Source organism: Vanellus vanellus (assembly GCF_965231255.1).
Source record: "Vanellus vanellus genome assembly, chromosome: 5".
In the NCBI taxonomy this organism is placed as follows: Eukaryota; Metazoa; Chordata; class Aves; order Charadriiformes; family Charadriidae; genus Vanellus; species Vanellus vanellus.
This window is the reverse complement of record NC_138910.1, coordinates 20,003,691-20,028,269: the sequence shown is the minus strand read 5'-3', so window position 1 is coordinate 20,028,269 and position 24,579 is coordinate 20,003,691. Positions and strand designations below refer to the sequence as shown.

Below are 24,579 nucleotides of genomic sequence, written 5' to 3'. Positions count from 1 at the left end.
TTTCTGGACCTATTGCTAGCTCAGAGTTTATCCTGATAGGTTTTTGCCTATGGATTGGCATTCAGTTTTATTTCTCATGACAGTTTTCTTCTGCATTAACGCAGACAAGGCTAGTGTCAACAGTCAACCTGACATGTGTATTCTACAGTAAGTAATAGTCACTTAGCAGAAGAAAACATGTATTATCATTACAAAGTACCATAGAAGAGAATATGAAGAAACATTTCCTAGGAAGTCAGTGTGATCTTAACAGAGAGGGCAGCTGTAATGAGGAAGTGATGGAGCATGATATGAAACCCGAGGGCAATGAGTCATCCTGATTATCTGGCTGTCATCTGAGAGCTCCGAAGGAACAAACAGGGGAAGTGACAGAGATCTACTAGGCTGCAGAGTAACATCCCCACTAGCTCTGAAGACTGTGGCAAAAGTCCTCTTGATTTTAAAGGAGAAAAGCATAGATTCCAGAATGCTTAGACTTAAAACCTGCCATTCTTATGGTACTGAACTTTAAAAACTGGCCTTTATCAGAAATGTTCCTCTATCTTTTGAGTATTAAATAAAGTACTCTTTCTCTTGTGAACTGCATAGTTTTTCTTATTGGCTTTTTATTACATTTTTATAATGGAATTTTTCATTTCCATGCACTTAGCAAGCCAGTATTTTCAGTATTACCCTCTTCTTATCCAGTTGATTGTCCTTAAATTTTGTTTCTGAAATCTGCCCTAGCTTAAGGTATTTAGCTTTGGGAAGAAACATAGTCAGACAAGAACCACAAAACCAGCCATAATTTTGTCCATTATTTTTATGCGACTATCTGATCTGCTTAGAAATCAAATATCAGAGTAACTGTCTTCTCTCCAGAATCATTGCTAATTTTCTTTTGCAGCATTAAATAAAAAGTTGAAGTTTGGGTTCACTCATTCATTACTTTTCAGCATTATTTTTACCTGCATACCTTCATCTGTTTCTTTCATGTAGCTACTAAGAAATATATGTGGATGGTGATTATTTTGCAAGCCTTATATCCATCTTCTAACACTGTTTGATGAGGCATTTATGAAATTTCGCAGCACGTCCTGTTGTTTGGCTCTCTGTTGTTTGTTGTCCTGTGTCTACATACCACACAAGTTCATGAAATCTATGCTTTAAACAAAAATTTGAACTGTCCTTTGTGTAGAAAATGCTTTTCTTGGACTCACGGGTTCTACAAGTAAATATGTCTGAGTGAATAAATGACTGGGTGAAATAAATTAGTTTGTCTGGTTTCTAATTTTGTATTCCTAAAGGTGAGTCCTGCAGAGTCCTTATCAGAACAGTAACAGAGAACGTTCCTTTCTGCTGTGCCTACTCTCTGCATACCTCCAGTATTATGCTATCCTTGCTGTTCTCTGATGCTAAATATAGAAAAAAGGAAATATTGGACTAGTAATTGCTCCTCTTTTTTCTTTTTTTTTTTTCCCCACTTCACAGCATTGCATTAACAGAAACTTTCTGTCTTATTCTTAGTTGTCAACACAGATGGTGGTCCCAGAGCTCTTACATTGGAGGATTATTTGAACGGAAACTTCCAATATAAAACATTTTTTCCATATTGGGTGTCAGGTAGGTAAAACCTTTTCTCAAACGTACATAAGCCTTTCTAGTATGTATTTCCAGACTGGCTTACACAGTCTCAGAAATGTATTTTGCTTCCAGCTTTACTGTGAATGAATGCTAACTATGAAATTAAACAATCTGCTAGTCAAAACTTATGGTTGAAATTTACTCTTCTGTCAGTCATTCTAGAAATTTCAGGTATTTGATGTTTCAACAGACATATTTGAGTCAAGTATAAACTATAATTTTACACAGGCCTTCAGTGTTTTATTTCTTTTACTGTCATATTCATTGCAGCAAGTGAAAGAAATATGTCAATGTGTCAGTCATTTCTTAAGCAATCTCCTTTTTTGTGTTTGTCACAGAACTTTTTCACTTACATTTGTAATAATTGAGGTAGCCTGTTTAACAGGTCCTGTTCTTTGTTTTCAGTAGTACCTAGCTCTGCAATGAGCCCAACTGTTCTTATCTCATTTAAGGAAATGCTGACACTGCTGAAATTCCTGAGTTCCAATGCATTGCATAGAAAATAAGGTTGAGTTTCTAAGCAAGCTCCTTAAGGTGGAAGTTAAAGACACGAAGTTAATTGCTGCTAATGTATGTCTGTGTGTGGCTGAAATACTTGTCTTGTTATCATGGAACTGCAGCAGCACCGAAAGGCTTGAGCTAGATTGGATTACCTTCTTGTCCACACACTGCTACCACTCCTATCTATGCACTGTCTCAAGCAATTATTATTCTCTGATTAGAGACAAGAAACATAGTGCATGGAGTCTTACCAAGTTAATTTTAACCCACAATTTTAGAACAGAACTGAAGCCTTCCAGGGCATTGCTAGCAGCAGTTCAAGTTTTACAATTAACAATGTGTTGATATTGATATCAACATATTATCAACACAATATATTGATATTGTGTGATTCTGTGGTTCTGTGATATCATTTGTACAATTTAAAAATTTGGTCACCATTTGTTAGAATTCTGTCTGAAGTACATAGGCAGCATATCACCTAAACCTACTATTTTCCTTCCCTCTTTATATCCTTCTCACTTAGACTTATCTTTCCTCTTAACAGTCACAAAACTCATGCAAAAGTGATGCCATAAATTCCACAGATAGTCATGCCTACAACATTCTACATGCATACTTTTCTTCTGAAGCAAGGAGTTAAAGTTGAGTATCTCTTCCTAAGGGGACCTGAGATCACCACAAATGGTGTTACACAAATCACAGCAGTGTGCTCAAAAGATCCACTGGTGATCGAATTTCCTAAAAAAGAACACCTTATACAATGTTTCAGGCTGCTTTTAAACTGCTGAAGTCTCTCTCTCTCTCTTTAGCCACACCAGCTATGGAATTCTTTCTCTCTGTTTATAGCAGTAAAAATAATTACGTGAAACTAAAATTCTGATCTTCTTTCTCTACCAAACTATGGCTCAGGTCTTGAGAACAGGTAGGGTTAATTCTGTTCTCATTGAAGGCCACTCACCCTCTCTTTGTAGGACCTGTGTGAGTAAGGACAGTATCATTTACATAGTGTCAGATGGTATCTTACCTGCAGAATCTGTACCAATCAGAATGTTCTGGTGAAATTATAAGCAAAGATCTTGAATGTTTTCTTTAAAACATTTACATTGTGATGCTGACCTTCTAATGGGTCTGGTATTCTTGATCAGACATTACTGACAATAAAATCTGGCATTTAATTATAAAGTTAACTAGCTGATTCTGTGCACAGTGTGTAATCTTGAGAATATATTCAGAAACCCTAAAGACAGTTTGCTGATAAGGCCGTACCTTGGCATCATTAGAAGAAAAAAAATTTTATGTAGAGAGATGTATTCGCTCAAAATCTATTCACTGAGAGGATTGTGAATACTTTCATAAATAGATCTGTTCAATAGTATCTTCTGTGCAAGGTAACAGCCCTTTTATCTTATTTACAAAGATAATGAATATCTTCATCAGTCTGCAGAAGATGATATTATTCTTTACAATGTTGAAAGAAACTACCCAACTACCATCATGACTAACAGCACATTGGTACGTACCTTTTCAATTAATAAAATGACAGCAAAATGCATTTGCATTTCAAGTACCAGTAAAAGTGAGTGGATTAAAATCTGATTTATCAAATCCTTATTTAAAGATTTTTTACTAGAATCTAATCTACTTCTTAATCTTTCAGAAACAAGTCAATGCTTCAAATTATGTGTTGTCATCAGACAAATATTTCATAGCTCTGGAAAGCAATTATTCAAAGGTAATTATTTTAATATATCGCTTAATGAAACTTTTTGTTTCATTTTAGTAGTTTGTTGATTGCGGTTGCCATGGATAAATGTTTCTTGAGAAAGGGGTAGGCTGTGAAAAGGCAGCTGATTATTTTTAGATTATCTTTTTCGAAGTTAATAATATTATTTTCTTGATTAATTTTGGCAGCTGTGGAGATATTCTTATACAGCATCATACCACATTTATGATCTCATCTATGGGTAAGGACTGATATTTCTTACAGAGAGTTATGATGAATACCCAGTAGGCGTGTGCTTGCAAGCATTTCCACTGAAAAACTCTATAGTCATGTGACTACCACTACTTTGCTCTTGCCTGAATCTGTCAGATTACTTGTTTGCTTGAAAAAAATGGCCTCTAAGAAAGTTATACAGTCCTTTCATCTACTCATCCAGGTATCTGGACTGGTTTATATTTCATGTCCTAAAACTTTCACTGCTCAAGATTCTCATCTTTTTTTCTTCTTTGCATAATTTTCTTCCACCCTTTCTTGGTTGCTTGAGTCCACTTCAGTCTCACCCCTGATGTCTCCACGCCCTTCTGTTATCTAATTCATCCTTTCTATTGTCAATCTAATCTTTAGCTTTCTTCAAAAGTTTACAGCTTCTACCGTGGCATTTAGTCTCTTTCCCAAGATCTTCCCTGAACCAACCCTCTTTCCACCCAAGTTTGAAGGAGGCCATCTGCCTCCCCAGTCACCTTTTTATGCCATAAGTAGCAGCATGACCAAATGCTTCTTAGTTCTGAGCAATACGGACTGCTCTGAGGTGCTCCATACTTGGGAAACTGTTGGCTCAAGGTGACAGGAAAAGGTTGCTGCAATTAATGTGAGTAGAGAGGTACTGCATGTGGGTCGTGATCCTTAACAAATGTAACGGCTGCTGTTATGCTTGCCCCGGCATGCTATGTCCTGAGTTCACATCTCCCAATAACTTGCTGGGACTGTAATGCAGACTGCAGATAGAGCAAATGACTGTAGATGCTTGTGCAGTGTGTAGAAGAGATAAAGGCTGGCTTCTTAGGCTGTTGAGTATGTTTTCAAAGGGTTGAGTTGCAAATCTTTACCAGCACTGGTGCACACCAATAACATTACTGCATGTCCCACCGCCTGCCTTAGTTTTGCATTGCTCAAGAAACAAAAATCTGTTAGAAAATATAGCCCTTCATGAATTTTATATGAATGTACAGTATAATGATCCATTTGCACTATGCACAAAAAGCCATCTCAACTTCTTTCCTTTTTTTAGTGGTTTTGTAACAGAAAATCAGCTTCCACATAAAATTCAGTATATATCCTGGTCACCCGTGGGACACAAATTGGTCAGTAAAGATAACGAAGCACTAGAATGATTTTGCTTTGTATGGCTAGAAGACATTTATTTGCCTTTGGTTATTATTTTGTTAGGCAATATTTTTGACAGACCCGTGTGTATTAACCTAGGTTGTCAGCAAGAATGACAAAGAAAACAGTTTTAACTTGTTAAACTTTAACTTGTCTGTGTCTCAGTAGAAGAATACGTGTTCTCAGCTACATTGTGTGTTTCAGTTTGCTAGCCAGTCTCTTATCAGGAATTGACCAACATAATTCTATATAGGATTATAGGTAGTTTCAAGGCCTGAAAACCAATGTGTTTTCCTTTGACGCTGTAAAACACATGAGTTTACTATGGAGATTTAGAGATACAGTATTTAAAACATTTTCTAAAATTTTTACTCTAGGAAATGGCTGCCAGATTCCTATTAGAAAAAAATGTTATTTCTTTTTTTGTTTAATAGCTACTTGATAGCTAAGTATGTATTTCTCAGTAATTATAATAGACCTATTGCATATGGTAACAAGTTTATAAACTTTTTTATTCTTGGTTTCAAAGCATCAGCTCCATAATTGTTAGTGGTTTTTTAACTATTTATCCAGTATTGACAAAAATATCTGCACTAGAAAAAAAAATTTAAATATCAAACTAATTTCAGAAAATAACCAGGGAGTGGGCTTAATATGAATGGAAAATTTATTAGGAAAATTTTTCCATGTTCTAAGAGAGTATTAGTTCTCTCAATTAAACTAAATATTGCTATTTTCTTTACCAAGAATTCTGAAGACAGAACACAATAAAGATAGCTTCCTATCTTCCTAGTACTAGTAGTCTGTGATGTTTTTATACAATAGTCCTTGTATGTTACCTGAGAAGTTTAGAACTTGCTTTGTTTTTCATTTAAAGCATAAAGTAGATAAAATGTTACACTGATGTTGCTAACAAATGCTTATAGCTTCAAAATACATGATTTTCTAAGAAAGCGATGTTTCTGGTGCTGGTTTCTTAACCACATGTCCATTGATTTGATTGAAATTTAGTGATACCCAAGGCCTGCAAGCATTTATTGCAAGAACTCTCTTTTGATAACTAATTTACTAGAAAGAAGCAAACCAGCCCAGACAGACTAAAAACTTTTTTTGTCTCATCTCACATTGCCTAGGCCTTTGACAGGTTTAGAAAAGTTCAATCATTTTCTTTTTAGTTGTTGTGTATTTGTTTTTGTCATCTACTTTTGGTGGAAGCAGAAGGAAGAGTCACAAAACACTTTGTCTGAGTGTCTTTTAAAAAACACAACAATTTGAATAAGTTTCAAAGATATTTCTTTTTCATTATTTTCCAAAACAAAGCTAGTCACAGAATCCTCTGAAGTCTATTAAAATCAAAGGAGTTGTTCAAGATTTATTCTGTCATAGCTGAACATAGAATTTGGCCTACTCTTGCAGAATTTGCAAGGGCTTTTAGTGTAGCATTTATTTCTTGTTTTGTGTTCATTATGTCTTCTTGTTGGTATAATGTAAGAGCATTGACTGCAGAAGATCTTACTCTAACCTCTGTTATTGGTGCCTATACTTGTAAGAAATACTTTCTTGTTTTTAGGTATATGTATATGAGAATAATATCTATTTGAAACAAAGTCCAAGAGAGGCATCAATTAAAATAACTAGTGATGGAAAACAGAATGAAATATTTAATGGGATTCCTGATTGGGTCTATGAAGGTAAGTAAACCTTGAAGGGCACTAACTAACATGTTAAATGCTTTCTTTATATCACTTGGTTCTCACAATCCATTCTAAAATATCTGTGATGATACATGATTTTTAGACCCCTAAGGATTACTTCATTTCTATATTTTATTTGCCATACAATGACTGCATTTTGTATTCATAGTGTGTAACCAAAATCCTGAGTCTTTTGTTGCTGAAACTATATATATATATACTGGGCTTTCTTCTGCTGCACAGGCAGTGGTTGGGAATTAAGCTATAATGGAAGTTTTAATTTTGGTGAAAAATTGGCATTTCAGTGCATTAAAAAAAATAAAAAAAAACCCCACATGCACACATAGAAAACCCAAGTGTGTTAAATAGGATCTGTGTGCCTGTTTTGAGAGTTCTTAAGGCCTTTCAGAATTGAGAAGTATTGCAACGTATTTGGTGTTATTTATTTAGTATAACTCACATTACCTGTCTAGGTTGCTAAGAGTACAATGCTAAGGTAGATTAGAAGATACATAGATTGCAATGATAAACTATTATGAATGATTTTTTTTCCTCAGAGGAAATGCTAGCAACAAAGTATGCACTGTGGTGGTCTCCAAGTGGAAAATATTTAGCATTCGTACAATTTAATGATTCTGACATACCAGTTATTGAATATTCATATTTTGGTGAGGACCAGTATCCTAGGAAAATAATTATCCCATACCCAAAGGTATGTTTTCTCATTCTTTTGACTTACTTTCTGTTGAGAAATGAGTTATTACAATGATAAAATCAACTGTGCTTAAAAAATGGTTGTGTTACAGTGGTTAAATCCATTTGGCCTAAATTAATGAAAGAAAACAAACTTACGTCAAGTTCTGAAAAGCAATAGGTACATGCAAAACTGTAGATATTTAATAGTATCAGTGAAATAAATGGAATTACTCATGTAAGTAAAAAGCATGTGCAAAAGTGCATGCTTGCATGATCAAGCCTTGCTTTTTTCAATTCAGTTTACTCATTGTGATGTGTTAATTATGCAGTTGTTATTTTTCATTACAGTAAATCAATTACAAGACTTTTTTATTTTGAAAAATAAAAGCTATGACAGCTTCAGTTTATTTGCACACTTCATAGGGCTTTTTGATCTCAAGGGGCTTTGGATTTTAACTGCTTTCAAGTGCCAGATCTAAGGCAAGATGGTTTTAGCTTGGCATTTCTTCAGCATGTATTAGAGAGCTCTCCTGACTCTTGTCATGTTCATATGATTGCAAGTGATCATGTTAATGTATCTTAAGAAGTTACTCAGCTGTCAGCTGGGTTACAGTTCTGAAGTTAAGCAGGATGGTTTAGACCACACATGGAGGAGAATTAAAAAACTAATAATGTATGCAATGAATAAGCAAGCATGAAATCAGTTTAAGCTAAACCATTTTATTTCACAGCTGGGGTGTCAAAGAGCACTTGCAATCATTTGAATATAATCCCAGAGTTTTATGGCAAAGTAAGTGTAGTATGCGCAGCAAAGATCAGCACTGCAAATAGAATGCTGGTTCCCATCAAGCACGTTTTCTGCATAGAAAGGCACTAAATTTGACTGTTTAAAAGGTTTTCTTATTTCTGTATGAAATGATGCAAAGTTAAGTAATGTGCTACTGCTGTAGTGTCACGCCGCGATCTTGTAAGACCACATTTGCACTATTATACTCAACTGAATACATATTTTGTGACCTATCTCCCTTCCTGCAAAAAGTTTTGAAATCTTCCTTGATCTGAATTGTTCAGAGCCTGATTTGAATAACCTGATACTTTTTTTTTTTTTTTGAAGGCTGGGGCTAAAAATCCTACTGTTAAAGTGTTTATTGTCGATACTATTAACCCTGAAGCATTTGGTCCTAAGGAGGTGCCAGTTCCTGCAGTCATAGCGTCCAGGTAGTGTGCCCTCAAATATGTCTTCTCTTTTTTAAAAAAGTTTCTGTCTATTTGTTTTAAATGCTTGAACCTCTGAGGTTTTTTCTGTTTCTAACAGTGGGGTTCCATATTCATCTTATAGATGGAACAGAAGGTAACTAGAAAAGTTTTATTTTGATTCTGTCTGTCCATATGATACCTTGTAACAAAGAACAAAAAAACATCCCTAAGATGACGGAAGCTTTGCTATTGTCTTCCACAGAGCAATATGGGGGATACAATCTGTAGCAATGCTTCTATAATCCTGTTCTTTAATAACCACCATTTATTTCTTTTTTTCTTTCATTTTTTAGTGATCACTATTTTACTTGGCTTACTTGGGTAACAGATAGTCGAATCTGTGTGCAATGGCTAAAGAGAATCCAGAATTTTTCAGTCCTAGCTATTTGTGACTTCAAAGGAAATTCAAATACTTGGGAATGTCCAGAGGTAATAAAGTTGGAAATATTAATTTAACATTGCTGAAATTAGCATTTTCTAATCCAATCTGCATACCTATTTTAGCACTTACTGGTTATGCACAGGTTGCTCTGACTTAATTGCTGAAATATATTTAATCTTGCCCTGAATTCTTTTAGAAAATAATTGTGTGCCTGTATTTTCCAGTGTTTGATCATATTCATCTTTTAGCTACTACTGATACCTTTTTCAATACTTTAATTGCTGGGGGAGGGATGAAAAAAAATGAAATTGCAACAAGAAGAAATAAAATGAACAAAATATTTTTTAGTGAGGCTTAAATAACAATCGAAGCAACAAAAATAAGAAGAATGCTACTGAGCAGCTTTCAATACTGTTGTTTAGTTCCTTCTTGCTTCCTCATCTTCAAAAGCAGAACCATATAGGATCTTTATTGTTTTTTAAAGAAAATCTTATTATACTACATTGAAATTTCATACTAAGTCTGACTGTATCATGTCCCTTATGATTAATGTTAAATTAGTTGATAGAACATACAGATTAAAAGCAAGGCGGGTTTTCAGGAGGGAAAAATTCTTCTGTTTTATCAAATCACAGTTGGAGAAAGCAGCCAAGTTTTCAGAAACACAATCTCTTTTTCAATCTGAAAAGAAAACTTCAGTCTAATTGCAACAGTAGCTCTACATTTTGTTTAAATATGTCATTCTATCATTAAGACAGTTTGGAGGGAAAACCATGCTCTGTTAAGCAGAAGGATAGCTTAGATGTCCTAGCTATCTATACCTATATGTAGATAGTTAAAGATCTTATTTACAGAAGCCTTTCTGGAAAAATATTTCTTTGAAAGACCTTGTAAAACTTGAAGACTATAGACACTTAAATTCATATAGATCCTGAAGGAAAGGATAGCTCTGAATTTCAGTAACTCCAGTACAGAAGTCTCATTTATTGTCTTTTACTATTGATGCTGTTTGCATGTCTCATTTTTAGAGTTTACAGTATAGAACACCTATGAAAACTATCATTAGGCTGAAACCTTGAACCAAGGGGAAATAAAAGGCAAGAATACATAAAAGTCTATAACTGATAAATAGTAAATTCAGAGTTCATTGACACAGCCTTTCCAAGCTGAAAATAATTCTTATTCCTCTATGCTATGACAATTGTTGCAAATTTAAAAGGAAGTTAAGGTCCTGTTCTTTCAAAAACATTGTCATTGGAGTACTTTTCCACAGAGAAATATCTTAATTTATTTGGACAAAATACATATTTACTGCAGCATTTGATGTGGTTCCTAAGTAATTGTTCCACTTTATAAATACATTAACACTGAATCTCTGTCTCACCTTGAAGTAACCTGCATTTTAATAACTAATTATTTTAATGTAAAAAAAAAAAAAGAAGAGTTCTAGTATTCTGCCACAATCCACGTGAGTACTTTAACACAAGCTTAACTTTAAGCATGTAAGCAGTTTCATTTATTTCAGTAGGTCTATTATGTGTTTAAAATTAAGCATGTGCTTAATTGCTTTGCTGGAACCAGACCAGAACAATAAACATCTTGCAGGACTGTGTTCATGATCCTTGTTTAATTGCATTTCTCCATGAAACCTTATTTATGGAGTCACTACTGACGTTTCTATAATTCTATATTTATACAGTGATACAATGCTTTTATCACATTAAAGTTTGCACAAATGGCCAATTGAAGGAGTGTGAACAGATGGGAGTGCTGCATTAGCTCTATTTGCCGTTAGAAAGTATATCTCCGTACATTTCCATTGGCAAAAATAGGTCTCTTGTTGATTTCAGATTAAATAGAGACTCTAATGTACAATAAATGTGCTAGGCTTTACGTACTTGAAAATAATAACAAAATATAATCTACGAGTTGTTCCTAAAGTGTTGATTCATCAGAAATGTTCGTGTGTTCAAGTCTTGCTCATGTGAATAGACCATAGAAACCAGTATGACTTCAGTGGAACTATTCATGCAAGTAAAAGCTAGGCATGTGTTTGTGAAATGGGGATTTCCTATAAAGATGCCAGGTCTCTAATTAAATTCTGGAAGTACTTTAATACACAGAAAAATCCCATAGAAGTCAATGGGACTACTCATATGAGAGAAGTTAAATATATCCTTAATATACTATGTCATCAAGATCTGAGCCTTAATTTAAAGAAAGGAAAATAAATTTATGTTGCAGATACAAAGCAATACATCCCATTTTTCTTATCTTAAAAGAAATAAAATCTATCTTCTGAGTTAATAGCTCAGTGGAACCCTTGCAAAGTACTAAACAATCTTCTAAGAGGCAAGTACCTGCAACTTTTGCTCAAATAAGTCACTTTGCAGGGACTCAGTTGAAAGGGAGAAAGCACGATTCTGAATGCTGATGAGATTACATGGAGGATAACGATACAAACCATATTCTTTAGAAAGCAAATTTGTTGCATTTATTTCAGACTGTAAAGAAATACTGTATTAAATGAGCAGTATAAAGAAAAGTTTGCAAGATAAAAAAAGAAATACGTTTACTGAATGCAGAATTGTTGAATATTAACTCACTTGCTCCATCCAACAAGCAAGATATTACTCTTCAATGTGAAAGTCTAACATTAAATTGTTAAAACAATTACTTTAGATTTTATTTAGGTCTGATGACGGTTGTTAAAAAATAATATTTTAACTAACATAATGGTATTAATACCGTAATATTATTTACCTCTGACAACCTTCAAGTCTCTGAACCTTCATAGCAAGTATTCTAAAATTCTCTTTTATAGGCAGCTACAGATTTTTTATTTGAGGATTTTGAATCTCCATAAACTCATTCTTGAACTTCTTAAGGAGTGTGCATTTGATTTTGTTTTTCAGAATCAACAGCACATAGAAGAGAGTCAAACAGGATGGGCAGGCGGAGTAAGTTTTCTTCTTGTACTCTGTGCTGATTTAATGAAAAGCTACAGCTTTCTGCACCGTCACAGCAGTGTTTTGAGACATGAAGCACCATTCTGAGTCATACAACACTACTGTTTAAACCTGTTGCACTGTCGGGTTGAGACTTTCATTGCTGTGTTAGGCATAGTACCTGCCTACCTGCTTTCTCAGTTTAAAAACCCTTTTTCTGTCTCCTTTTGCAAATATTAGACCAACTGATTAGACAATACACAGAAGGGAGGGAAGTCATGAAGAGGTAGATTCATATTGCAATGTAATTCTTAGAAGCACACTGGAGTCAAAGAATAGATGTAAAATTCCTCTGACGTCACCAGGGCAAGAGATAAGATCAGTAGTAGCATTTTAAGAATAAAACCTGTCCATTCAGAACACAGTTTTAGTGCCAAGTGCTGCACATCTGCTAGGGAGGAACCTTCAAGGTAGGACACCCCACTTACAAGGGTAGTTGATACTTCTTTGCAGTTGTCCCTAAGCAAAAGAAGTTTTTTCTACCCAGTAACTTTATCTTGGAAGAGACATAACACCTATCTTTGGGAACTCACAGTAAAAACAAACCTGCAAGGAAATTGTAAGAGCATGATATCAGTGTTTACAATCATATATTCTACCAGTGAGTATGTAATATTGCTTATGTTTACTCCTCAGGCAGGTGAAGTTACCAGAATTTTATAAGGGGAACCTCACACTGTGCCTGAATATCCTGCAGTGGACTTAAATGAGACTTTTGATTTTCAGTACACTGTCCTTAAGAGATGCATTTTTATTTGAAGTGAAGATTATACATTTACAGGGTTTAGTTATCTTACTTGGCCCCTTCTTTTTTTCCTCGCTTCTCTTGAGGTTGTGATGACGGGTTTTTATTAGAACTAAAGAAATTGCACACATGCATAAATCCCTAGTTTAGCCTTTATAGGATTTCAGGCATTAGAAATATTAGAAGCAGGCTCCAGAACAACTTAGCTTGTGGTCACAGGTTCTAGTCAAGCTTGGGTTAGTATTATTCAAAAGTCATAGTCACTCAGGAATGTTTGGTGCTATGTTTGAAGTGCTTTCAGGTCATTCTTCTGTGTTCGTGTTTTGAAAATGAAACAGCTGCAGTAACTCATCCTTGACTGACAATTTTAGTAAAGAGGTCATGGTTTGAAAGGAAGCAAAAGTTGAATGGTCTGATCTGGGATAATCTGTTCTTTAACATTAGTGGAATAGTATGGGACACTTCAGATATCCATTTACTTAGTGCTGTATTTGCTCAGTGAATCAGCCAAACTCTGTGGCCCACAGGATTTTCAGTCTGGCAACATTCATGTACATTAGCTTTACTCAGGAACTTATTTTTTAAAAATCAACTCTACCTATTTTTAAATAACTAAAGGAAGGTCATTCAGAATATACAAACATACTATTCCACTTACAAGTAGAGAGCTTGCATTTGTGGGGTACTTGAGGTATCCATATTATCAGCTTAAGAAATCTGACGTGACAGGTAACAGATTGTAATGTCTACTGACTGGGAGATTGAATATCACAGGTAAACACTTGTACAAAGTACTTTGTCCCATCTACATTGATTAAATAGTCTTGTTACTTTTAGTATGTGTACTATAATCTGCTAAACAGCTTGGATGCTCTTACTTATGTCTCATCTACCATTTTTCTTCCATTGTTTCTTCCACAGTTCTTTGTTTCTACACCATATTTTACATCAGACAGCAGTTCATACTACAAAATTTTTAGTGACAAAAATGGTTATAAGCATATTCATTACATCAATGGCTCTGTGGTAAGTCAAGCAGTATTCTACAATGATATACTGTAAGTTCCTGAAATAATTCTGCAATATTTAGTAACTTATATGTCTTGTTTCACAGGAGAATGCAATCCAAATTACAAGTGGAGAATGGGAGGCAATATACATTTTCAGAGTAACAGATGATGCAATGTAAGTATCATGAAGAAAACAGGTTGTGAGTGTTGTCAGTAAAAGCAGCACTTAATCATTGGAACAACATTTGTTAACTCATCAAGTTATAACTAGGTATAATATGGTTTGTATCTGAATGCGTCCACGACAAATTTGTATGCAAAGGCACGGCAGAGGTTTGTAAACTCGGTTTGCTTATGGGAGATTCTTTGCAAATTGCCCTCATTTTTTTATTTATTTTCAATCACCCATCTTAGAGAGAGTTATTTAGAAATACTTAAATTTAAGCATGTGGTTAACCCTCATATAATTTGCAATTACTTCAATCATCTCTCTTTTTATGGCCTCATATTCAGGTTACTATACAGATAGATACATCTCACATAATTGGAGTGATTAGCTCATGAGAATTAAGATAGAACTCCTATTTATATGGTTTGTTTGTCATCTAATCAGAGTTTGAGCAAAGATTTATTAAGATGAAAGGTATATAAGCTTAACTTACTCTTCCATCACATGCAGAAATCTCAAAAAGTCTAAGTTAACTTCCAAGACGGCTTTTCATCTTGATGCTGGTTCATAGGTCGTCACTTTATGGATTATTTATTAACATATAAATGAATTTACAGTTTCTATTCAAGCAATGAATTTGAAGGCTATCCAGGAAGAAGGAATATTTACAAGTAAGTGTTATCAACATTATCTTAATGATACTAGGTTGACAGAAGATAGGTCTGGATTTGTCAATAAAATAATTTAGTTTCAAGATGTTTGAAGTGTAGTTTCACAAGCTATTTTAACTAAATCATGACCTCAGATTATATCTGAGAATTGAGGAGAAATAGCAGTTAAAGTTCAAATATACTCTTGGGAAAAAAATTGATAAAAAGGGAAAACATTTATTCTTAAATTCAACTCTTCTGAAAGTACAGTGCCTATGTTCTAGAATGTGAAACAGACACACGTGAAGTTAGTTGTAGCAAACTAAATATTGCTTTATTTTATTTTTCTCCTAGAATCAGTATTGGAAGTAAACCTATCAGAAAACAATGCATTACTTGCAATTTAAGGAAAGAGAGATGCCAATATTATACAGCAAGGTTCAGTGAGCGTTCCAAGTATTATGCCTTGATCTGTTATGGTATGTATAGCATGGGAGCAAACATATAATCTTTTGTTCTTTGAAATTTATCAGAGGCATAAATAATACTGACTATCCCAAATGATAGCTAGATGAATCATAGAAATTTCACAATAACCAGGAGAGATTTCCAGAAAGAAACTTTTCCATCTCCAAAAACCTTGGGAAGATGTTTCACAAAATACAAATATTTTTAATTATATTTTTTTACTTTTTCAACAAAAATCTTGGGATTTTTAGAATTCAAACCAAATTTGTGAAAGTTCTTCATGCCACAAAACAGATTCTAGTCTGGCTTGTCAAAGTCATGCTTTTTCTTGCAGCAGCAAGCACAGGATTTAGAAACTCACACTGAGTTCCTATTCATGTGATCCAAGTTAGCTATGAGAAACTACTACAATATGTTTCCCAATTGAAATTACTAAACCTATGTTAGCCACAAAATGTTGGGTATTTACTACCTGAGAACATTTTTAATGACTAAGAAAAATTAGATTCATCAAAACGAATGATCATTGAAACCACTTGTAACACAGAAGTATTAAATCAAGTCTTGGCTCTGTTGAAATAAGTTTGGTGATTTCACTGATCTGAGGTTTCATCCATTGGTGTAATCAAAGAACAGTGAAGTCACAATCTAAGAAAAGGAAAGAAAAATACCCAAGGTTTTTCTTTTGCGCATTTTATATAAGTTTACTGTTCCTCTGATTCTGCACTGACTGATCAGCTGAAGAGTTCCTTACAACTTCCGTTGAGCAGAGAAGCAAATGTAGCAAATAATAACACCTTTCAATCATTCTTGCACAAAATAGTCAGTAAGGTCATCACCATATGAAAGCCACTCACCTTCACAAATATGATGTGACATGTTCTCAGAAGAATGTTTCACATTGTTAATTCTGCATTCGCCTTATGTAATCACCTCTCAGGTATTAACTAGATGTCACTTCATCTCTAGGGAGGAAGAGTTTGTTAGTAGAAGCAAAGTTACTTCTATTATGTTTGCTAAGCAATGCTAAGCAATGCCTGTATGTATACAAGTCTAAGGTACACAGTACCTTATGTATTTCAGGCAGCAGGTACTAGTGGGTTGTGCAGCAGAGAAGATTCAGATTTGTGTATCAACTTTGAGCTCTTTAACACTGTCAGTTACCAATGTTAATGTAACACACGCTTCATCACAAAATTCCAGCTTCAAACTATAAACTGTCTTCTTACCATTCTTATGACAGGTCCTGGGATTCCCATTTCTACTCTTTTTGAGAACCATGGTGATAGAGGTACTGCAAACATCCTGCCTATTTCTGAGCAATTGCTTTTTTCATTGATCTTCACTATGCAGGTCCCCTAATACAGTATTTAGGACTGTGATCAAGAAGACTTTCATCTTGTTTGTTATTAAAATATCTAATGTCTTTCTAGATTTGTTAATTAGTAAAATCCAAATATCAGTGAACACACTGATTCCTTTATTTTCATCCCTGAGTTCAGTACTTTTATAGCATCCTGATGTTTTTCCTGTTTACACACTATAGATGCAATGAACATCGGCAACTCTTTGTCTACCAAATATTGGCTAAAACTTTGTAGAAAATGTTATTGTGATTTCCAAATTATTCCTTTTCACATTTGGATGACCACAAGACTTTCTAAGTTTTTTCATGAAGCAACCCAACCCTATACAAAAGGCAACAGTGTACTATTTAGAGTTTGCTGTTTGAGATGTTGTACTGTGCTAATTAGAATTTGGATCAGTGACTTGCTTTTCAGCCATCAGTATGTCAGGGAAGAGCAGAAGCTCTTTCAGATGGTCAGTTCAAATAACTGCTTCAGACAAGGTGTACTTGCTGATACAAAATGGGAACTCCAGCAAGAACCATCCACAGCTCTCATTCTTTAAGTAGCCTGTTAGTGAGCTCTGTTTGGAACCAGGCCACGCAGGAATTCACTAGTCATGAAAATACTAATTACTCTGAGGAGAGGTTTCTCTCTGTGTCCCTTGTTTTTCTCCAAAAATATTTCTCTGCAGGAGGGAACAGTTTAATTTAATGGATCTTCACCACTGGTTTCATGATGTCTTACTCTGCTGTGCTATTATTCTTCAGGAATAAAAACAAATTCAAGCTTTTCTTTGACTTTTTCATTACTTTTTTTGGATTAATTTTCCTTAAGTCCCTTGCTTTCATAATCTCTTCTATAGTGCAAAACTATTTTTAGTAGATCCATTTTCACTGCAGTTGGCAGCATTTTGAAAATAGATCACCCATTAATTTTAGTAGGAGGCATGCAATTAAACTAACCAGTTTGGAAGCTCCTTCTGGCATGCCTACAATTCATTTGTGGTAACGTGCAAGTTTCAGGAGTTTTGAGGGGAAGTGTGGAAAGGGTTCAGCTGAGTTTGGGTGAGTATCCAAAGCCTGGATGATCTTTCGGCCATAAAAAACCCCTTGAGTCTGCAAAACTAATCAAGACTACTTTGAAAGAACAAATTCCAGTGTTATATTTCTGGCATGTCCTGAGCACTGTCTAGCTCAAGACGTACTGAGAGAAGTACATCTTATATTTTTTTGATCATTTCCAGAAACAAGAAGTGGTTGACATTTAATAAAAAAAAAATAAACTAACAAAGAAAAGTCTCCTGCAGTCTTAAAAGGTCCTTTCGTTTTGGAAGTGAAGCTAAAAGTCACAGATTTCCATTATGTACAATATTATTCATCCATCACTACTCATGGGAAAACACATAAATAAACAGATAATACCCAGTGGATTCATAATATATAGTTCTGCAGTTTATGCTGGAAATTAATTAAATTTTAAATAGTAATTTTTAAATGATATAACTGTAAATTGGGTCTAAAGCAAGTAAAACAAACATTTTAAATACATTTTAGATTAAAAAAAAAAACAAAAGAGGTTCACTATGTGCGCAGTAACATATTACTAAGGACAGTTATATGGTAAGTCTAGTATCATTGTGTAGGAAGATACGGTACAGTGGTTAAGCAAGAGTTTGCCACAACCCCTTCAGAAACTGAATTTCCTGCATTAGCCCAGAAACAAAATATTCCCAGACATCTGTGTGCTTAACCACACTGCGCAAGGGTCTCACAGGTTAAACTGATGTTACTGTGGTAAGCAAGAGAGGAGATATCGGACTGTGTTTTGCATGATAGGATGAATTTTGCATTTCCAACTCCTGCCGTTTTACAAAACGGGGATGAGGGCTCTGCAGGAGAAAGGAGTTTCTTCATAACATCTAGGACTTTAACACTCAGAGGCAATGTGTGAAACGATTTGCATTGCAAAATTTACATCCTATAAAAATCTAATGAATATTTGTGCTTTATAACACCAGTGCCTTGTTTTTATTTAACTATGTGATCGAGTCAAATTAGAAGTGTCTGAGTTGATTTCATGACTCTGCTTGTAAAATTTCACAGATTTCCTTTCTGTTCTAATAACACAAAATAAAGGAATCTCAATTAATGAAGAGGAATCAACAATAAATTAGTTAATAATTCAGGCATTTCTTTTACTTAGAGCTTAGAGTATTGGAAGACAATTGGGAATTGCAATCTGCTTTGCAAGAGATCAAACTGCCAAAAGAAGAAATTAATAAACTTGAAGTGGATGGTATAAGTAAGAATTACACATCTTTATTGTACATTTTATTCCTACCATTTTAATATTTTGCCTTTATTTTGTTATAGTAAGTATCATCTTTCTGTAGAACAAACTTGTTAGCCTGTCTGGTTGGGAAGAAGAGCCCTGGTTCTGCCCTGTTTGACAACAACCAATTTGTCTGTGCCTCAGGGTATATCTCAGTAAAATAGGAGTTAAAATATATCCCTGCTTCACAATCATTTTTTACAAAATTCTTTAATACTATTGGTAAAGTGTTTAAATATGTAAAAACATTATAGTACGGTGGTAATAAAACATGAAACTTAAACTGCTGTTCATGCATTACACATTATATTGGCTTGCATACACTGTTGTTTTCACTAGTGACTTTACAAGCAATATTCCATGGTAATGAATCAGTGTAAAGTTTCCAAAACTTATATTCCTAGTTGTGTTTTTCTAGACACCTGGAAAACTGAGAACCTAGAGTTATGTGAAATAATAATTTTATGCATAGCTAAAATAAAAGTTAGCACTTTATTTCTTCAAAGTTGTTCTTCAACAGGTCGATATAAACAGTTACTAGCACCAGTTCTGTGATTCACAGTTCATGCATTGTCTAGTTTGTGCTGATTCATTTTCATATACTGTTACACCAAACTCTGGATTATGCTTGGAGGAATCATTTTAACCATTAACAATATAATTTTAATATGTCTTTTCTAGCTTTGTGGTACAAAATGCTTCTACCCCCTCAGTTTGATAGATCCAGGAAGTACCCTCTGCTTATTCAGGTGTATGTAACACTTCCTTTCTTTGAACATTGTTGTTTTGTTGGAAAACGTACTTCTTATAATTTAACATAACCTAGGACATTTGCAACATTTTATGAAGCAAAAGCAAAATGACTTAGTTCTGATTTGTTTGTTGTGGTGGGTTTTTTAATATATTTCTGGAATAGAAATTCAACCCAATGGAAATCAATGAGTTTTTTAATGTTAATTTTAGCATGGAAGGATTAGTTCCTCAGAGAAAGAAAAAGGATAAAAACATGCAGGTTATTGCTTGGAGTTCTTGGCTCTGTTGCTGCTTCTGTTTATTGTAAGGCAGTCTGAAATTATTGATATCAGCTTTGCTAATACGAAAAATACAAGAGCCTGCTTCATTTTTTAAGAAAAAAAAACAAACACCCCTAAACCATGTGGACTGGCTTCTTTGATCAAATGTTCCTTCTAAAGAGCATTCGACATGAGTTTAATTTATTGCAGGCAGTAAAGGCAACAAAAATTGTAGTGGTACAAAAAAAAAATCAGAGGCAGAAAGGACAGCTGAGTGGTTGTAATAAACCTTACACCATTTTTTCTTAACCAGTGATGATCCAAAGGTCCAAGAATGCTAAGAATGTTTGAATGAAGTTTAGAGTAGAAGATTAAGTCAGTCATGTCCTTGAGGTCAAATGTGTAATTTGGATTAGGCCATTCTCATGAGGACTGCCTCTCTGTATTGCTCAGCTGTGTGGGGTGTGTTCTGCCCACAGCTCCAAAAGCACATGATACTCCCTACTGAAACAAAGAAGGTCTGGGAATAGCCAGAAAGTGTAAGGAGCTGTACTTTTTTTCTCCTGTTTTCTTTGTCATTGCTGACTGCATGTTGAGATCAAATGCAGGAAAGCACCAAAAAGGGCCTTTTCACCAAAGGAATATGGAGAGAGGAAAGACTTGAGTCTTTGAGGCATGACTCTTCCAAGATTCCCCTTAGGACAAGTACCTGATACTGCATCACTTATTCTGAGCTAAAACTAATGATTTGCCGTAGGCATAAGATCTAAAGGATTAAAATGGATTTTAGATAGCAAAATCTCACAAATATATGAAAATGGTAGTTGAACTGTTTGTCTACTGAGCTCCCTGAACCACAGCCATATAACAAAATACTTGTGGAGGAAATGTAAGAAGTACCTATAGCTATAGTCCAGTATCCAGTAATCATTTATAAATTTATAAATATGAGTTGAAAATGTGTGAACTTTCATCCTCAGGTACGGAGGACCTTGCAGTCAGAATGTAAAGGAAACATTTAGCATTAGCTGGATAACCTATCTTGCAAGCAAAGAGGAAATTATTGTTGCTCTAGTGGATGGCAGAGGGACAGCTTACCAAGGTGACAAGATTTTGCATGCAGTATATCGAAAACTAGGAGTCTTTGAAGTTGAGGACCAAATCTCAGCAGTGAAGTAAGTAGACTATCTCCCCATATAACTGTTGTATTTACATACCAACAAGAGGTAATGTGAAACAAATCTTAAATATACTTCTCAGCCTTTCTTCTAGAGAGCTGAGGCCTCAATGGAATAAGATGAAAAGACTTCTAGAAATAAAATATTACTGAGGTGTTTGATGTCAGTGAGGTTTTGTGTGGTGTATTAAGTCCATATACTACTAAGGGGAAACCTTACCTTCATGACTGTAGCGATTAGCCAAAGATCTATAGTGACGTACCTAGTGATTGGCTAAAGGTAAAATGTGACGTTTGCAGCAAAACTGAATCCTGACAAGCCTTCTAGAGGTTGGTTAGTCATAAACTTGCCTTCCGTACTATTTTAGGGTAGTTATGAACAACAGAAGGTGTCTGAGGTCCTCTGGTAGTTGTTCCCCAACAGCTTTCGATGCTCCTTTGCATCAAAACACTTTGAAAGTGTTCCAAGGGAAAAGAATTCCCTAAGCAGAGGTTTTGGGAGGGAGAGGAAGCTGAGCTTTGGTAAAGAAAGGCTGCCTGTTAAGCTTACAGATGCAGTAGACTGCTAAAGTGAGCATTTAAAGAAGTGTTAATTTGAACCACACAGAGATGAGTGCAAGGCAGGAATAAGGAATTTATTCTAGCCTTTGGTCTGGAATTTGGTCCGTCAGAGCATGGATAGATTTACAGGTGCAATAGTAAATACTCCCTTTCCCCCAGTAATAGAACTGACTCTGAGTAGCTTAGACAGAAATTAGATGTAGCAGTCCAGGTTTCCACAGCTTTCTCTACTTGCTTGAGAACCCTGCCTTGTGTTTACAAATGTGTGTGAGGAAGGTATCTGTTCCTTATTTCTTCTTTGTGATAATTCATTTGCTCCTCAATGATTTATATCCATCATTATTCTTTTCAGTGATAAATGAGACAGAATAGCTGTATATCATGTCAGGTTTTTCTATTAATCTATTATTTGATTTTCTATCTTGACACTTTTAGCAGCAATGGCATACTTTAAAATATCACAAGAGAATGGTTTTTTATTACTCTGAATCGTCACTCAGACATAAAATGTCAGAGACAGAGGGAACCTAAACGGATTCTGCAGTTGCAAAATCTGCTGAGACAAGCTGTGAAGAAATGACCTCAGACTTCGCACTTCCCAGCTTTCTGTCAGCACCTAGACTAAATTTTTATTCAGTTAAATGTATTATTGCATTCCATCTTCCTGATCTAACACATGATTTAAGATGCATGATTTTTAGAGAGGCTCCTATACTCTAGTGGGAAGTTCTTGGAGGGCTTTTTACTGTAGGAGGAACCCCAGGGATTAAGGCAGCAATATAACAAAGCTGAATCATTTTTTGGCTTTTCTAACTTTGTCCCACCCAGATAGTATCCCGCATTTTGGCTGTTGTCAGTCACTCGTGCTTGTCCTAGTAAAATAAGGCTAATATGCATCCTGGGATGTATCTGAACCTATTTTGTTGTATCTGTCACTCTCAAACCTTTGTGGTAATTTGCTTTATCCCCTTTCTTTTGCTGTTGCTCATACAGCTCTGGAAATACAGTCTTCAGACTCTGATGCAGGATTTTTGTAGGAGACCTAATATTTATGATTCTCTTTGACCTGTTTGACTACTGAGTGCATGAGCAAGGTGCACTTTTCATCCATTGCAAGCTCATTACCTACTTGGAGCATTAGAAGATGTTTTCCTTGTTATTATCTTTTATTATAGTAGCAGTATGCGCTCTCTGCTTTTCAGGCACATAAAAAAGAAACCTTATTGCTCCAGGGAATCCTTAATCTCACAGGTTGATGGTGTACCTCTTGAGACATCAGAGTATCAATTTGTAAGATGAGTATGTTGAGCATCTTGCAGGATAAGGTCCAAATGTTAATGGTAATCCAGCACTTTTGGGCATTAAGACAATGAAAACGACAATAGCCTGTGGGAAGGTAGAGCTATGGGAAAATAAATGTGGTTATTAGTAGTACACATTTTTGAACTGTTTTCTCTGCATGTGTGTGAGTGTATGTCTGTACATAGGCATACGCACATATATATATGCATATTTACAACATCAGTATAATGTGTGATGTTTAATCCAGTCTGGACTAAATATCCAGGTGGTTTATAAGTATAAGAAAAAAGAAGTTTTTTGCCAAGAAGCCAGTTGGACAGAGTCCTCATACACGATAACATAAATTATTGTGAAGAAAGTATTAATTTCAGCATTTTTTATTAATTCAAGAAAAATTCTTCCTTTTCCTCTGAAATATGTATTAATTGAATAGTTGATGATTTGTAGAAATCAGACATGCTATGCTGATTGTCAATTTGCTCAAATTGGTGGGATATGGGAAAAAAGTAAAAGAAAAATTTTTTGCTAATTTGTTGTAGTATTAGCAATCTTTTGTAATAATGCCTTTATTTCTGTGATTTTCTTTTCCACAGGAAATTTATAGAAATGGGTTTTATTGATGAGAAACGAATAGCAATATGGGGCTGGGTAAGTGGTAGGGGTTTTTGTATCTATCTTTAAATAATCCTGCCGTATAATTTTTTTTAAAATTCTTCCTTATTCTGTCCTAAATCTCTATAGAGTTTCTTTTACCAGTGTTGATGCCAAAGGGGATAGTTCCTGTTGATGCCCATATACATGCAATTGCAACAGTGCAAGCCCTCGAAAAGGGATCTTTGGCAGCTCAAGAGGGAATTTTGAAAAACTTGTGTCTAATACAGTGTTTGGACTTGAAGTTAAGCAAAACTGAGATGGTTTAATTGGCTTTACTTTTAACTTAGGTAATTACTGGCATAGTGTCAAAATTCAAACATTGTCCTTTCTGATCTGAGATTAAAATAATGAGAAAAGTCCTGTGAATGTCTGTCATCAGAAAATGTGACCCTTCTATCATTCTGAATCACTGTATACTTGGCTGGCTTTGAAATGGTCAGTAGGGGTGAATGTGGATCTGAGGGGTATACAACATTGACAGCTTCACCAAGAAGTAGAAAAATCGGACAGTATAGGAGTCATTCCAAATAATTAGCCAGTCTGCTTTTCATCTTTGATTTTTTTTATATACTTTGCTTTGTAACACTCCAGAACCTTTTATAGCCAGATATATTGCAAGTCTTTATTATTAAATGGCGAGATTCCACTACTCTTAGGCACTGAGAAATAGACTAGCATACCTCAAGTACAAATTTTACTAAAATGAGTAAAATAAATTATTGGAATACTTAGGGTTCTTTTTCCTGTGCGGTCAGCTTCAAAGTAGGATTATTCATGGAAATGAGATGCAGACCTATTAGTGGTGTTATGGGAGAGCTGAAGACAACTTCAGTGGCAGCACAAATCCTTCCACTGCAGCAGCTTCAGCATAACAGAATTA

At 34.9% G+C, this 24,579-nt stretch overlaps 1 protein-coding gene across 1 annotated transcript in view; it reads left to right on the top strand.

Moving 5' to 3' along the window:
* Positions 1 to 24,579, top strand: part of FAP (fibroblast activation protein alpha) — a 40,912-nt gene that overhangs the window by 6,558 nt on the left and 9,775 nt on the right. Inside the window, exons 3-21 of the mRNA XM_082483843.1 lie at positions 1,507 to 1,602; positions 3,545 to 3,639; positions 3,785 to 3,859; positions 4,039 to 4,091; positions 5,139 to 5,211; positions 6,804 to 6,924; positions 7,485 to 7,639; positions 8,738 to 8,841; positions 9,174 to 9,309; positions 12,178 to 12,222; positions 13,937 to 14,041; positions 14,130 to 14,200; positions 14,812 to 14,865; positions 15,199 to 15,323; positions 16,556 to 16,603; positions 18,864 to 18,962; positions 19,674 to 19,743; positions 20,986 to 21,180; positions 23,639 to 23,693. Of these exons, the coding sequence (XP_082339969.1) occupies positions 1,507 to 1,602; positions 3,545 to 3,639; positions 3,785 to 3,859; positions 4,039 to 4,091; positions 5,139 to 5,211; positions 6,804 to 6,924; positions 7,485 to 7,639; positions 8,738 to 8,841; positions 9,174 to 9,309; positions 12,178 to 12,222; positions 13,937 to 14,041; positions 14,130 to 14,200; positions 14,812 to 14,865; positions 15,199 to 15,323; positions 16,556 to 16,603; positions 18,864 to 18,962; positions 19,674 to 19,743; positions 20,986 to 21,180; positions 23,639 to 23,693 (1,775 nt within the window). The remainder of the gene's footprint in view (positions 1 to 1,506; positions 1,603 to 3,544; positions 3,640 to 3,784; positions 3,860 to 4,038; positions 4,092 to 5,138; positions 5,212 to 6,803; positions 6,925 to 7,484; positions 7,640 to 8,737; positions 8,842 to 9,173; positions 9,310 to 12,177; positions 12,223 to 13,936; positions 14,042 to 14,129; positions 14,201 to 14,811; positions 14,866 to 15,198; positions 15,324 to 16,555; positions 16,604 to 18,863; positions 18,963 to 19,673; positions 19,744 to 20,985; positions 21,181 to 23,638; positions 23,694 to 24,579) is intronic.